The 17,664-nt window shown below is 35.7% G+C and overlaps 1 protein-coding gene across 1 annotated transcript in view; it reads left to right on the top strand.

The window, feature by feature from the left end:
- Window positions 1-17,664, top strand: part of LOC121371068 (gamma-aminobutyric acid type B receptor subunit 1-like) — a 94,300-nt gene that overhangs the window by 30,125 nt on the left and 46,511 nt on the right. Inside the window, exons 3-6 of the mRNA XM_041496698.1 lie at window positions 2,506-2,676; window positions 4,401-4,502; window positions 11,252-11,317; window positions 15,886-16,216. Coding sequence (XP_041352632.1) covers window positions 2,506-2,676; window positions 4,401-4,502; window positions 11,252-11,317; window positions 15,886-16,216 — 670 coding nt within the window. The remainder of the gene's footprint in view (window positions 1-2,505; window positions 2,677-4,400; window positions 4,503-11,251; window positions 11,318-15,885; window positions 16,217-17,664) is intronic.

Raw genomic sequence — 17,664 nt, 5'->3', positions numbered from 1 at the left:
ACTGTTTTTTTTTTATTTGGATATTTATATTGATGTTTATCATCACATTATTGTTGCATTTACCAGAGTTTGACACCCAATAGCCGATGCATTTTTCGTGCTGGGGTATCATTAAACATTCATTTATTCATTCCCTTCCATGGTATACGTGCAAAGGTGTTATGTGGCGATAACTGATTCTGCCCCAAATCATGACACTTCCGCCTCCCCATCTGTCAGTTTGGACAACGCACTAATCTTGATATCGTTCTCCACGACGACGCCAAACGACGTCTGAAAACAAGTATCGATGACAATTACACCAAATTAAACGTGCATTTCTGTGACGTTGAGTGAGAATTAGACCAACGTAAGGTAGCGTGCAACCCTGCTGCTTGTAAGCGACGTCTTATAGTGTTGGCGCTAACTAGATCACGTCTCCCTTGAATCGTAGGTACTGTGCGGACGATGTGGCGATCTTGCATTGGTGTTGTTACTCTCTTTTGACCAGGTCATGGTCGATCCCAGTTTGTTGTAAATGAGTAAAAAATATCGATATTGTTGAATGATAGTATCCAAGATGTTGTGCTTTAGCGTGATTTGATAATCCAGCACCATGCATCCCAACTACTCTTTCGCGTTCTTGTGATATCAATACGGGCATTGTCATAACGTTTTGTCACATGAAGCTACAGTAAACAATTACTGTGGCTTTTATAGGCAGTGATATAAAGTATCACAATTTGCATGCACAGTCACATGTTGCACGTTAATTTTTTACAAATGAGACATTCGTTGCGTTTTGGTCACTACCTCAAATTTGTTAGGTTTTATGGCTTATTGTTAAAGTGCATTCTTGTAAAAGTGCATTATTTTGATTCCCTAATGGTAAATTAATAAGTAACAGCATTTACAGTTAACACTGTGTGTATTTTCATTTAAAACATATAATATTGACAGAGATACCATGGTGCGTTTTCATTGGTGTTCAGTGTATATCTCATGACGCCTTGTACATTGTTTAAATAGTAGCGAGTGATATCTTTCATTTCGCAAACGAAATGTCCTTGTCCGTAGTGACTCCATATATAATGAGGGGCGGGACGTAGCCCAGTGGTAAAACGTTCGCTTGATGCGCGGTCGACCTAGGATCGATCCCCATCGGTGGACCCATTGGGCTATTTATCGTTCCAGCCAGTGCTCCACAACTTTTGTAACAAAGACCGTGGTATGTACTGTTCTGTCTGTGGGATGGTGCATATAAAACATCCCTTGCTCCTAATCAAAAGAGTAACCCATAAAGTGGCGACAGCGGGTTTCCTCTCTCTGTATGGTCCTTAATCATATGTCTGATGCCATATAACCGTAAATGAAATGTGTGGACTGCGTCGTTAAATAAAACATGTCCTTCCTTCCATATATACATGAGTTACATCACGAAAGTCATTAGGCTTGCGAACATATCGTTGTACAGGAATGGTCATATTCTTGTGGAGTTGTTTTCCCCATGAGATTGGTGAATACAAAATATACACAAAAAATATCTATTACATGTTTTGCTAGTCGTGGGACTCTTGATTTATCATATTTGTGTATATTTTTCCATTTCTTATTGTTCTTTTTTTTAAATATTTGAGCTGTAGTGTTCCCAACTCCATATACTCTGTTTTACCACAAAGTGTAGTCTTTTATATAGGGGGTGATATGTAGCAACATAAGTGATCATAAGTATATGATACGGGGGGTTGGGTGGGGATTCAAGGGGTTTTATATTCGGCAAAAACAATTGAGACATTCAGACAAAATGAGCTGGTCTAAACACACTTCACCATGTATTTCCATCATTCTATTTAAACTATTAGTTGTAATTCATGTAAAAGTGCGTAGTAATTTGTTTGGAACCCTATACAGCTGTTTCGTAGTAATACAAATAGTAATAAATGTTCTTATACAGATTCTTACACAGCCCCACCCATAACATAAATCGGATACCATACGCCTATATCGGTGGTAGCTAAAGGTGCAATGAAATGAATGAATGAATGTTTAACAACACCATAGCCATTGGCCGTCAAACTAAGGTAAATGCGAAAATAAAGTGTTGTTTTAGCATTAAAGGGGTATGCCTGAGTTTGCTGCACTGTAAGATGTTTCTGACTAATAAAATATGTCTACGATATATTTTCTAGTTTCGAATATCAGTGTCTGTATATTCAATGTGTTTCTGGTTGTCTTAATATTTGTAAGAAGCCCAAACTGGATTTTGTCAAATAATTTTGTACGTACGAAAAAAATATATATCTTAGGAACTAACATGAAATTTAACCTAGTACAAATATTAGAATGATCAAAAACACGTTTAATATACAGCCACTAATATTTTATGCAAAACAATATATTTGATATGTAATTACAGTCGTTAAAAAGTCTCTGTTAGTCGATAACATCTTAAAACTTGCAACAAACTCAGGAATGTCTCTTTAACCATTGCCAACGGTAATGTGGGAAACTAAATTATGGTTTCAGGTTAGTTATTCGTCCTCATCACCAGTCCTGTCGGATAAACACCGGTTTCCCTACTTTTTTCGAGTTGTTGCTAATCAACACAAGCACAACTATCTTCGGGTTGCATTTCTCCAGTATTTCAATTGGACCAAGGTCACAACGATACATCAGTCAGAACAAGTGTTTGGACTGGTAAAAGTTTAACTTTCTTTCGTTGCCGTCTTCATAGTAGTAGTAGTTTTTAATAGACTCCATCATATGTGGTCATGTGGGATAGAAAAAGTACACCCGAGGTGGTGGAAATTTTGATTGAAGGTTTTAATAACAAAATATCGATCTAAAACTAACCATTGATATGACGTCACATATTGCCCACGCCGTAATACTCCCCTTGTTAAATTCAATGATGTCAAAGCCCATGCAAGACAGATTTATTCCGCATGGGCTGACGTCATGGAATAGATCTGTCTTGCATGCCTAGGGATGGGAGAAATTATATATATATATATATTTTTTTTTTTTTTTTTTTTTTTTTTTAAATATACATACATACAGAGGCGTAGGCGGGGGGGGGGGGGGGGGGTGGTTCGGATGAAACACCCCCACCCCCACCCCCACCCCCCGCTGAAGCAAATGGTCCGCTTTCAGTACTATAAATATGGAGTTTCGGGTGGTGCAAAAACAAAATAGAAAAAGGTCCACTTGGTTCATATTCGACCCCCCCCCCCCAGCTCCAGATCACGCTACGCCCCTGATACATATACATATATATATATATATATATATATATATATATATATATATATATATATATATATATATATATATATAAATATATATATACATATACATATACACATACACATACACATACACATACACATACACATACACATACACATACACATACACATACACACACACACACATACACATACACACACACACACACACACACACACACACACATATATATATATATATATATATATATATATATATATATATATATATATATATATATATATAATATATATATACCTATATAACAAATCAATGTATAGGCTTATTACCATCCGGTTATCTTTCAGAGGTATAGTTTCTAGATTGGATCAGGTTATGGAAACACATTTGTTTTTCGTTTTTTTAGGCATAAATAAATTTCAGGCACACATTTTCTAACTTCCATTCTTGTGACATTAATAAATTTTAAAAAGGTCCCCAACGCCCACATAAAGTCTAAACAGTCCTGGTGTGTAGCTGCATACAATAAGAGAAATTAATGGCATTACAAATCTGAACAAGACAAATTTTGTGTTACCCATTAAGTCACGTGTGTTACCTTGAGTTCAGTGGCGTAGGAAGGTATCAAAATTGTGGGTGGAGCATACTTTTATATTTACACACTTTTACACTATTATGAAGCAGATATAATGCAAAATACCATACGAAATGCATGCTAAAAATTAAACGTCCATTAACAATTTTGGGGATCCTCCTGTACCATGTGACAGCAAGGTTATGATTTAATGTTCCCGTAACAAACAAGAAATAATATTGCCAGTGTGCACACAACGTACACACAAACTAAGTGTTCAATTTCAAATCAGACCCTTCGCCGCATATGCAATGTCACGTCACGTACTTATTGATCAAAACAACCGGTGCGTTTTTTCATGCTCCTTGAAATGGAACATTACCGCACATAGTGCACTTATTTTGATTTTTATATCTCAATTCATTCTATAATTAAGGATATTTGAAGTGGGATGTTCTCTACTTAATTTTAGTTGTATATATATATATATATATATATACATACATACATACATACATACATACATACATATATATACATAAATACATACATACATACTTATATGATTTTAAATTTAGGGTTGTTATTTTTCTATCAGATGGTGGAACATATTGAAAATATCCTGATTACAAAAAACATTAAAGTCATGAACAAGTTCGTATTCACTAACAGCCCACGAGTGTTCGTCCAAAAGTTAAAGGTGAGAGAATTATATTTATTTATATGCATAGCTATGAAACATTTAGATCTACATAAACCATAAAAGTGATGTTCGATGAAAAGTCATATTTTCACTGTGTTTTAGTTCCAGTAAAAATATAGAAATCATATTTATATCTTTGCGAACAAGTTCATGATTCAGTTATCTCCACTGTTACTATTATGTTCTGATTATTCAGGTCATCGTGTTTCTGTTTTATATTTACCAATGCGTCTGATAGTATTTGAAAATAAAAGTATTTTAAACAATTGTACCTATAAAAAAAATGGATATGAAGTGCAATGACTGTAAAAGATCTCAAACTGATTGAGTGTGAAGCCAAATAATGGAAATACAATGTTCAGTGTAAGTTAGATGGGGAAATACCGTCTAAAAACAACTAGAGCTTGTTTCAATAACCATTACTTCTCAGACGAACGTGCATTTTTAATATGATAGAAAATGCATTTTGGGGTATTACAAACACCAGGATGACCAGAATCACCTCAGGAGTACGAAAATGAATATTCTAAATAATAAAATGTAAATATTACTAAACGGATCCAATAGTGACAAATACGTCGGTAGTGTTTAAAAACTAGGGTCTGTCCCATTAAATAAGTATTAATTTAATAAAGAAAGTTCATTTTTATTCATATTTCTTTAAAAAACGTCCGTGGTCAAGTAAATATTCTCGAAAGATTCCGCCCGAAAAAAAACTATATACATGTATGTCATGGTGTTACGTATAGGAGAAGTGAAAGATATTAACAAAAAACCGAAAGATATTTTAAAATATTGCTGACATATAATGATAAATATACCATTTCATGGTGTTATTTCGAATACGATTCGTTTTATGGTTTTCACACATTCATTGACATAAAAATCATATTCGAAAACATCCATGAAGTAACCTCTATTAATTCTATTACTGGTCAGTCTTAGAATTTCTTTGTTAAATAATTAATACAAAATAGTAAATAAATTTATATATTGGCTGAATTGGTCAGTTTACCACTCCAAAATTGGGCCATTAGGCAACCCAAATATAAATGAAATGTCACACAAATAAATAAGAACTGCAAATGTAATATCAAATGAAAATTTGCAAATATATGAAAATTGTTATGCGTGTTTAAATTTAGCAAAACTATGCACGCTGGAAGTAGATGTACACACGTCACAAAATATGCAAATAAATAATTAATAAAAATATCTCTTACTCAAATTTAAAAAAAATTAACAAATCAATAAATAAACAATACTGTTTGTGAGCGAACAAATGCCACATGGAGAGATCTAGGAAAACCAGCCAGGCAACAGAACTGTGCCATTGCGAATTGTATATGGCCTCAGATTACAGTTATCTTCCCATTTGGTTGTCGAAAATCCGGAAATTTGACCGCGCAAGTAGTCTGCTGTTTGACTGTGATTATTTCATGGCAGACAGCTATGAAGTGGCAACTGTTTGACTGAAGTGACAGGGGATAGCATGTAGTTTGTAAACATGTGTAACTTGCTGACATTGAAGACTTGTTTGTGGTAATTCCGGCCCATGCAAAAGTAGTGTTTTTTGTGTAAAATGGGTGTACTCCGGCCTGGTTTAGAGGGTGTGTCTGTTTAAACCAATATGCTGGGAGAAAGAGCTGGACAACAGGGGTTGTCCTTTTCAGGGTATGTGTCCCCCATGCAGGCAAAGGTACATACACAACTTCACGGGCCTGCTGATATTAATAAAAATGTTATAGCCACTAAGGCTATATAGAAACATATAGCGAAATTAATTGTGGTCTGAGGCCTGATATAGTTCACACATTACACCGGTTAAATGCTTGATTCTGATGAAAGTATTATAACCAGAGAGGTGAAATTATACAGGCTGATTGTGAATACCACAAGGAATATGAAAACTTATTTATTTATTTTCTAAATATTTTATTAAATTAAAAAACTTTTTTTTTGAATTTATTAAAAATTAAAATTAAAATATTCAACTTTTAAATTTCAATATCCTCCAAAATAGCATAAAATGACCTCTGATGTTACTACAGGTTGTTGCAATATTTTTTTTAACAGTTTTGAGCTAATAATTTGGTAAAAAAAAGAGCAAAGGTTGGATTTTGTTAGTCAATATTGAGATTTAATTTTTTTTTAAGATATTGAATTTTAATGAGTTTCTCAATTATTGCAATTGGACAGAAGATCTAAATATAATGAATATATCACTACTAAATGTAATTAAACACTTTAAATAAATAGTATACAGTTTTTAACAAGATTAAGTACTCTAATAATACATTTCACCTACATTTATGTAAATTACACACTTCAGTCATTTTTCAAAAATGGTCTTTCATGCTTAGAAAATATAATAGGCTAATATTCTATGCTGTCTGAATGTATTTATTGTGTTCAGTAATCAGATGCTGGTATACTTGTCAAGTTTATTGCAGAAAATGTGCCAAAAAGGTTAACATTTGGCTTGTAATATATATGGCAGAATAATCCATAATGCATATTCAGTGGTCATTACTACAAACATCCTTCCAATCAAGAAATACTACACTGAGGTATCCAAGACACTAGCACATGACTACACTTGTTGACAGTTATCACTGGAAACTGAAAAATATGGTGCAAGTACCTCTTGGTAGGATTTATATCAGCATTTTGTGACAAAATCTTCATTTTCAAAGTTGTCGTCAACAAAAAACATATTATGGTGTATACCTAAGTAATATCTGTAGGGCATATTCATATTGATATGCATTTATATGGACTGTTTTGCCTTTTACAAAGTGGCTACATGTCTAATACAGTAAATGAAGTAGTTCAAGTAAATACAGCAGGTCAAAATTGAATCTGAGGCCTATCATGTCTAATTTTCCCTGAAATTAGTGTATAAAAATTTGTTGCAAATGGCCCCAATTTTGTGACTTTCACCATCCCTCTAACACATTTCTAATAATGTATCATGAATTCAGTCACCATAGCTTTACTAAGCCTCTACTTATCATATCTAAAATGCAAAATTTTACAGTTTTAGATTTTATTTTTTTTCAAAAATGTAAATTTAAGTTTAATATTTGATTAAAAATGATCTAATGATTGATTTTTTTTTCCTTTAAATATTTCAAAATCTTTCCAAGACAACACTGCGCAGATAGAACATATGTAGAAGAAAAAATAGCTCCTCGTTGTATGAAGAAATTCCGAAATTTGATAAAGTTATTACATTTTGAAGTTGGTGTCCCTCAAGTTTCCATTGCTAAAATTGGCCATGGCAAGGCACTGTGGTAGGTGTTTTAACACAGCCTCTATATACTCTCAGTTTAAAGGTGACATCCCGATACTTACTTACATTGCTTTAATATGTATATCATTGGAATGCATTAGTGTCGGCCAGTTTTTTTGGGGAAAAATGGACTGATAGGCCTCAGATTACAGTTATCTTCCCATTTGGTTGTCGAAAATCCGGAAATTTGACCGCGCAAGTAGTCTGCTGTTTGACTGTGATTATTTCATGGCAGACAGCTATGAAGTGGCAACTGTTTGACTGAAGTGACAGGGGATAGCATGTAGTTTGTAAACATGTGTAACTTGCTGACATTGAAGACTTGTTTGTGGTAATTCCGACCCATGCAAAAGTAGTGCTTTTTGTGTAAAATGGGTGTACTCCGGCCTGGTTTAGAGGGTGTGTCTGTTTAAACCAATATGCTGGGAGAAAGAGCTGGACAACAGGGGTTGTCATTTTCAGGGTATGTGTCCCCCATGCAGGCAAAGGTACATACACAACTTCACGGGCCTGCTGATATTAATAAAAATGTTATAGCCACTAAGGCTATATAGAAACATATAGCGAAATTAATTGTGGTCTGAGGCCATATGCCATGGAAGCCAGCGGCTACTCACGAAACTACCAAGGTTCGACTTCATCAGTAGGAGCAGGTATAAAGTCAATGGTAGTTAGGGAGTTCTGAAGGAAGGAAATGTTTTTATTTAACGACGCACTCAACACATTTTATTTTCGGTTATATGGCGTCAGACATATGGTTAAAGACCACAGAGATATTGAGAGAGGAAACCCGCTGTCGCCACTTCATGGGCTACTCTTTTCGATTAGCAGCAAGGGATCTTTTATATGCACCATCTCACAAACAGGATAGTACATACCACGGCCTTTGTTACACCAGTTGTGGAGCACTGGCTGGAACGATAAATAGTTCAATGGGTCCACCATGGGTACGTACAAAAAAAAAAAAAAATTAGGATATAAACAGGAAATTTAACCTAGTACAAACAGAACGATCAGAAACACGTTTAATTACAGCCAGCAATATTTTATGCAAAAAAATATATATATTTGATATGTAATTACAATCGTTAAAAAGTATCTGTTAGTCGATAACATCTTTAAAATTGCAATAAACTCTGGAATGTTCTGCTCCAATCAATGCAAACTCGCTAAATCATTTATTAAAAGGTTTTAATAATGGAGTTTACTTATATTGTGATGGAGTGGAGCCACAACTGATTGTAACAAATTATTATTTGTCCAGCATAATGAAGTTTTAGCTTTTCAAAAAGTTTTAAAGGGGTGCAGTTACGTATCATTGCTGGGCCATTTGTATGTCACCCATTAACAAATTTAAGGTTATCACCAATAGGCTTGGTACCAAAGAAAGATGTCAGCTGGAAATTGATTCATCACCTATCGTATTCACGTGATACTAAATCTGATTGGTTTCATTCACACAGTTCAGTGTTCAATTAATTAGTGTACATTTGATAAAGCAATAAAACGGTAAATAATTTGGGACATTGTGCGATGATAGGTATAATGAATATCAAATTTGTTTTTCGACTACTTCCAATATATCCAGCAGAATTTGAACGTTTAGGTTTGAAATTACTTGATCACATATTTGTTGATACATGTTTGCCAATAGGATGTTCCATATATTGTGCCGTGTTTGATCAGTTTTCTTTATGTTTAGAATGGATACCTAAATTTTGGTCAGCGAAGGAAACTGTGGGCCAATATTGAGATGGTTTTATATTTGCTGATCAAACACATGATTATGTAACACTTATGCATATGTTTGAAAGAAATAGAGGTACCAACTGCATATTACAGAACTTCAGGTTCCACTTGAATTCTAACATTCTTGAGGTTGTAAATTGATACTATTACAGTCAAAATTAAATGTCCTGGTATAAAACATAATGTCAAGTTATCACTTGGAAAAGAAAAATATTACTCTTAATGAGCTGAACTCTCTTACAGGCTCGTTAGACCTTAGTAAAAGGCCAATACCAGCAGCAAGAGCTTTTATCTAAACGAGAAAACATTAGCATTTGATCGGTGCCATATATCCGCACAATGCCGAGTCGAATGGGCAGACAGAGCTAATTAGAATAAGTACAGCCAATATGATTATATGTGTACGGTGTCAAAACGAAATCACCACATTAGTGTTATATACTCAATGAAACAATATACGTGTATGGTTGCTTTCTCTGCAATGTTGTAATGGCTATTATTATATTCCCGACGTTGACTGGTTCACTGATAAAGACTAAAATAATAGAACAGAACAGAAGACACCCCAGCATCAAAAATACATCGGCTATTGGGTGTCAAACTACGATAAATGCAAAACTAAAGTGATGATCAAAATCAATTTTAAAAATCAAGAGTTAAATAAAAACACACTGTAAAGAACTGTGCAAAAAATACAAATTTCACAGATAGATAAAATTAACATTTACCATAAAAATCAGTATCACGTAAAAATTGTAATAAAAGTTCTGGATGGAATCGAAAGGATTCCATCACCTTTGTTTTTTTACCAAATATATATTTTTCGAGTGTCTTTCAGATGATTACACTCCAGCAACATGTGGCGTACCGTCAGAGTACACTGACAGTGCACACACTGAGGTGGATGATCTTTCTTTAAGATAAATGAATGAGTCAAATATTTATGACCAATACGAGCACGACACAAGACTATTTTATTCTTCCTGCGCTGCCTGTAGGAGGATCGCCACTCTCTCAGGACTGGCTTGACACCATGAATCTCGTTCACAAACGCACCATTCCAATCATTTTGCCAAGTCGAAAAGATAAATTGGTTGATAATATGTTTAAAACCAACCCTGGCATGAGGCAAATCCTTGATAAAGAAATCCAGTTATTCACAGATAATGCTGGCGGTGCAGAATACCTGTAACCACCTTGCCTAGTAAGTGGGACAATAAAGATCTGATTAAGTATGTTACATTTTTAGTTTTGGTTCCAATGATATTGACTTTCAATAAATGGGCCTTAAAGTTAAAAAAATAAAAACAAATGTATTTTGCATACAGATAATAAATATCTTATGTCAGTACTGAACAAAAAGTCTGCCTTTGACGATAAAATTGACAGCATACAAACTCAAAACATTTACCTGTTACAGTGTACAATATCAATTATAATCGAGCAAACAATTTAATTTAAACATTCATTCATTGATAACTTGATTTAATAGAAATATTAAATCCAAATATTTCCAGTCTTGGAAGAGGTAGTCCACCTAAAGACAAAGTATGAGACATTTATTCCTGGGGTGTGGTAGGCGAAACGCTTAGAACGGATTCTCATTCTACCATATGTAAACATACGATTTTGAATATCATGCTACGACACTAACAAAGATGTTTCAGAAAATGTAAGTGGAATAACTATTCTTATTTTCCAGGACGATGATGCAAGAATTATCATTGGTGCCTTTTACACAGACAAAGCTAGAAAAGTTTTCTGTGAGGTCAGTGTAATTCAAAACAAAGGCATGTTGAGAAGGTTACTTGCTAGAATTAAATAGAAACCAGTTCAGTTGTTCACAGGTTTTCGGCCTTTTGCTCATGTTAGGTCCAGCAAACTACAGTTTTAACACATTCAGAGTATGTGTTCATAAATAACATGAAATGACAATGGATCGGTTAGATCTTCTTGGAAAAAATCAAAGGTAGGAGAAGTCAGGCCCGTAGCCAGTATGTTTTGCGGGGGGGGGGGGGGGGGGGGGGGGGGGGGGGAATCGAAATTGCATTTGAACGGAACTCATCAAATGCGAGCGCCAAAGGCGCGGAGCCGTAAACGGGGATGGGGTGGTCCTTAGAGGGTAAAATGGGTTTGGCGCCGTACCCATTTATTTAGGTTTTTTTGGTTAACCTTTTGACAAAATTAATTAATCTTATCATTATTGTATACCATTCTTAACCCTAACCCTAAACTTAACCCATTTTCTTTCTGTGGTTGAAATCCATTCCATAGTGCCATACCCAAAAATTTCTTTTTAGCAGAAACACTGATATAGAACCCCTTGCCAAACAATGTGATGACGCCGGTTACACTCAAGAATATTACATTAACGTTTGTTGCGAAATATACGTTAATAAGTTGCATCACGTTGTGGTATGCATGTGAAATGGCCTGATCACAAAGCCACGACAAGAAACCGCTTGTTTTCAGTCGTACTAATGTATTTATAATAAATGATACATGACAAAATTGTAATAAAGTTAAGCCTACTGGAACACCTTGACTTCTAATCAGCGGTTATTGGAAGGAAGGAAATGTTTTATTTAACGACGCACTCAACACATTTTATTTACAGTTATATGGCGTCAGACATATGGTTAAGGACCATACAGATATTGAGAGAGGAAACCTGCAGTCGCCACTTCATGTGCTACTCTTCGATCAGCAGCAAGGATCTTTTATATGCACCATCCAACAGACAGGGTAGTACATACCACGGCAGTTGATAAACCAGTCGTGGTGCACTGGTTGGAACGAGAAATAGCACAATGGGCCCACCGACGGGTGGGCGATCCCACACCGACCGCGCGCTTTACCACTGGGCTACGTCCCGCCCCTGCGGTTATTGGATGGCAAACGCAGTTATATCGACACATGGTCATAGATTGATTGATTGCAAACATATTTTATTGTACAAAGAACAAAAGAATTGGGCACAAGTTTGACATCTTGCTACGTCCCGCTCCCTAACTTGCATAAGATCATATCATTTCATTGTACAGAGTCGAGTTCCATTTTCCTCGAGTGTTGTTGAACGAATAATGTTGCAATCTCGTCCACATCTACATCTTGGTCATAATGAATAGTTAGGAGCGCCAAATTAGAAAGGCGCCCTAGTCCCATAGATGCACGTATGTATGTGTGTAGTCGCCGGAGTGTGCTAAAGGTAGTACTAAACCAAATAACTTCCGGCTGGGTCAAAGTTTGATAGAGAGTGAATACCACAAGTCATGTGATTGGTTATAAATGTGAGTGTGTTGGTTGTAAAAAATAATAGTTTCATCTAGGTAAAAAAAAATATGCAATTTTATTTCATCTAGTACCAATGTGTCAAGTAGCCTTGTGCTTGAAACATGTATGGCGTACCTGTAAAAAAAAGTACTCGAATTTTGTGCGGAACTAGGGTAGTCATAGACGCTACCCGTTATCTCAGAAACAAGCAGCTTGACCCCCAATTTTTTCTGATTCACTTTAAGTGTGAGGGGTGGTAGTATTTATACCCGTGGTGTTTATGTCGATTGATACGCTACAGGTAGGAGTTTTAGCCACATATGTTACTATTGTCGTCTATGGGATTTGATTTGGTAGTATACACCCTATAGCTTCGTTCACACTCGCATGAAGTAACCGGTAATGTGTATGCGATCTTTAGCAGAACGAAGATATTTGGAAACATCGTTTTATTATATAACAGTTAGTGAAATATCTTAAAATGTCGCTGAAATAAAAGTGTTATCAGTCACTCCGTGATTATTAATCATCGGCTATTGGATGTCAAACATTTGGTATTTGGTATTTAATAATTCTGACTCGTAGTCAATAGAGGAAACCTGCGACATTTTCTTAATGCAGCAAGGGATCTTTTATATGCACTTTCCCACAGACAGGAAAGCACATACCACGGCCTTTGTCCAGTTGTGGTGCACTGGTTGGAACGAGAAAAACCCAATCAGTTTAACGAATTCACTGAGGTGGTTCGATCCTGCGACGCAGGCACCTCAAGCGAACGCTCAGCCGACTGAGCTAAATCCCGCCCCTCTGACCAAAAAAGAAGAACAAATAACTGGAGTTAATCTATGCTTCCACTCTAATCTGTAAACCCTTCTCAGTGGCGTCGTTGTTAGGCCATCGGTCTACAGGCTGGTAGGTACTGGGTTCGGATCCCAGTCGAGGCATGGAATTTTTAATCCAGATACCGACTCCAAACCCTGAGTGAGTGCTCCGCAAGGCTTAATGGGTAGGTGTAAACCACTTGCACCGACCAGTGATCCATAACTGGTTCAACAAAGGCCATGGTTTGTGATATCCTGCCTGTGGGAAGCGCAAATAAAAGATCCCTTGCTGCTAATCGGAAAGAGTAGCCCATGTAGTGGCGAAAGCGGGTTTCCTCTCAAAATCTGTGTGGTCCGTAACCATATGTCTGACGCCATATAACCGTAAATAAAATGTGTTGAGTGCGTCGTTAAATAAAACATTTCTTTCTTTCTTTCTAATCTGTAAACTAATATTGTTACGTGATATGTTGTCAGTTTAGACTGTGTTGACTTTCTGAAGACCTTTATATATCTATTATCTTGTAATAAAATGCACTTTTAATCTAATTATGCCTTTCTCTTTTTGAATCGTATATAATACATTATTATTAACCATACCGCTATAACTGATTTGGTGATGAAGGAGTCCGACGGGTAGGAAAACCCGGCTACGTTATCCCGGTCATTTGGGGACAAGGACTTTTATATGTTACGTAAAATCCTTCTTCTTTTTTTTCATTTGAGCGGAACTCTCAATCCTGCGGGGCCTGGAAGTAATATCTAAATGAAATAAATATTCTTTTGCCTATTTAAATTTTTTTAAGTTAACCTTTTGACAGAATTAAAGGGACACTCCTGAGTTTGCTGCATTGTAAGATGTTTCCGACTAATAAAATATTTCTACGATTAAACTTGCATATTAAATATATGTTCTTGTTTAGATTATCAGTGTCTGCATATTCAATGTGTTTCTGGTCGTCAAAACTGGATTTTGTCTTCAAATAATTTCGTACGTACGAAAAAAATATATTTTAGGAAATAAGATGAAATCTAACCTAGTACAAATATTAGAACAATCAGAAACACGTTTAATATACAGCCACTAATATTTTATTAAGAAAAATATATTTTATATGTAATTACAATCGTTAAAACATGTCTGTTAGTCGATAAGATCTTAATAATTACAGCAAATTCAGGAATGTCCCTTTAATTACTCTTATAATTACTGTATGATTTACTTAACCCAAAATTTCTTTCTGGCAGAAACATTGTTTGGGGAAAACTAAAATGCTCGAATCCGTGTAACGTTTATTCACATTTCCCTTACTGACAAAGAACTATACAGGGTTTCAAACGAATCACAACTTATTTGTACAAGGAATACAAATAGCACTGTGAGTAGTACTACCAAAATACACATACAATTACATACATGTATCTGGTCACGAATTGTTTCGCCAATCATAAATGTATTCAGTATCACGCAAACGTGTGTCCAATTTTATCTCAGTTTAATAAAAAAATTTAAAAAAAAATAAAAAAAAAAAAAAATAATAATAAAAAATAACAATAATACATATTTTAATTTAATAAATTGAAAACTTTTTATTACATGCACTGAGGTGAATATCCATAGATGTAACTGTAAACCACGTTTCTTTTGTGTAGGACTTGTAGTTTAAGATAAATGGAGCTAAAGACGAAACTTTAACGTTGAGCTACATGTAAATGCAAAAGTCGACGCTGCCGTTGAGGGTACGGTCGTCACTACCATCAGAAAAGTAATACAATATTGCAATTTTACTTCGGAAAGGTGTACCAACATTACCAGTAGCAAAACTAGGTGATACAATCTTGTTGACAGTATGGTTGCTGGTTATAGAAACAACTGTCATGTAAGTACATTATAAGACTTTTGTAGGACAACTGTTTTCTTTTCTTTTTTACACATGGCAATTAGTTAGGATTTTGTGCAATTACTTTGATGTTAAAAACACATAAATCAAATATATTTTCCTTGGTTTCATATCATTTATTAGTTGTGTAAGCAAACTGAACAAGACGTCATGTCCTAGCTATGACTGAAGAGTTTAAAACTAAATATTCAAAAGAATAATGTCACATTAAATTGCTATTTTATATTCTGAAGTAAACTGGATATTCTACTAAACAGAGAATTTCAATATGCAAATCGTTACTACAGAATGACCCATTACTGTAACTTACATGATATACAATTTACGTTTTCTTTACAAAGGCTTTTAAAATCAGATTCAGTGGACCGAAGATTGTGTGGCTGCTTCCAGCTAACCTGGAACACAATTGGTGGAAAGGGAACAATACTGACTGTACTGGTAACGAAATATTGTCAGCCGCCGGCAACTACTTCATCATTACTGATTACTTTAAATATTTTGGCACTGAGAAGGATGACAACGGTATCACACTACAACAGTTCATGAACGATTACAAAAAAATGACTCATTATCAAACACTAACGGGCAATTACCATGCACAGGCTACGTATGATGCAGTATGGGTTATTGTTCAGGCACTCAAAGCTACCATGGCTGACCTTCAGAATACAGGTACAGAGGTTTCAGAAGTCACTTTAATATTGATAAATATGAACCAAGCTAACAGTATTTACAATGAATTAACGATGTTAAACATTTTATATTGGCTTATTTCATGTTTTGATATGTATGTATTACAACATTAAAGAGACATTGCAACGTTTATAACTAATAGAACAATTTTATTCACTAAAATTACGTATCAATTACATTTTCTTTGTGTAGAATATTAGCAATTCAATATTCCACCCGCCTCTGGTTGTCAAATAGCATCGTATATACGGAGAAATACTAGGAGATATTTGAGCTGCATTCAGACGATGGCACTAAATGTGATACTGATGTTCTGAAATGGGAAAATGTATTTAATTGTCAAGTTTGTGGTGAAAAATATCCAGTGCTTCGCAGTTGGGATATCACTGTCCCCACAGTCCCATAGATGATAACATTATGTATAGCCTCAAAGATCAGAAACTTGTAGCTACAAATATCTTCCCTTTATTGACCCGCTTGCCAGTTATTTCCTCTGCTCAGGGTAGGCAAACTTTGCCGAAGGTACCAAGGTAAGAACATGTTCCCCTCCATTACAAGAATGGGTCTTGTCCCACTTTACCCATACTGCACAGAGTGTAATGACCCCGAAGGCATGTGTCGACCAGACCCGAGATCACACCTCAACTCCCAGATCCTGCCCCCTCTAATTAAAAAGTACAACTGGCAATGTTCTATATATACTCAAAGGCAAAAGGTATTTGGAGTAATAAATTTATGAATGGATTTATAGATGTAAACCAGAGAAAATGTGCATGAAACAGCTCGAAGAAATGCAACCAAGCAGTTTTTGCAGCGATTTCATGCTTTGTCCAAGAAACATGGCATATTCGGGAGAAATCCTGTCCAGTGTTCACCACAAAAGGCCAGACATTCAGTCGCAAATCATTGCCACTCTGTGCAGCCTTCAGAAGTCCAGAAGTCAGAAAAACACCATTAGTTAACTGTTTTGGTGCAATTCCGTCGTGCCACGCCTCAGTCAAAATGTCAGATGGCGAGTCATAGGGATACTTGAATCTGGGAACTCGCAGCGTGACGTCGCACGTCAATTCAACGTCAACAGAAACACCATCCATATGGCACTTACGGCATCGATATCAACAAAAACAACCAGGTCAGGGGCCGTCCCCGTAGCGGCCGACCACTCGCCAAGACACATGGATCCTACCCACGTATCTGCGAAACGGGCATTCCCAGGAACTTTCTCCGGCGTTTAATGGCCTCAGTGAGACGACGGTGTCGGGACTGTATCCATGCTCAAGGTGGACACACTCTCTACTGACTGTGTGAACTTCGCTTGGACACCCTCTAGTGATGTAGCTCATTTGCATATGGCAGGTGCGCCCTTTTCATGTACTATTGCTCGTTTCCATACTTTCGGTCATTTCTCTTTCCATATTATAACATTT

This window comes from Gigantopelta aegis, chromosome 4, assembly GCF_016097555.1.
Source record: "Gigantopelta aegis isolate Gae_Host chromosome 4, Gae_host_genome, whole genome shotgun sequence".
Lineage (NCBI taxonomy): Eukaryota > Metazoa > Mollusca > Gastropoda > Neomphalida > Peltospiridae > Gigantopelta > Gigantopelta aegis.
This window is presented reverse-complemented; position numbering and strand designations above follow the sequence as displayed.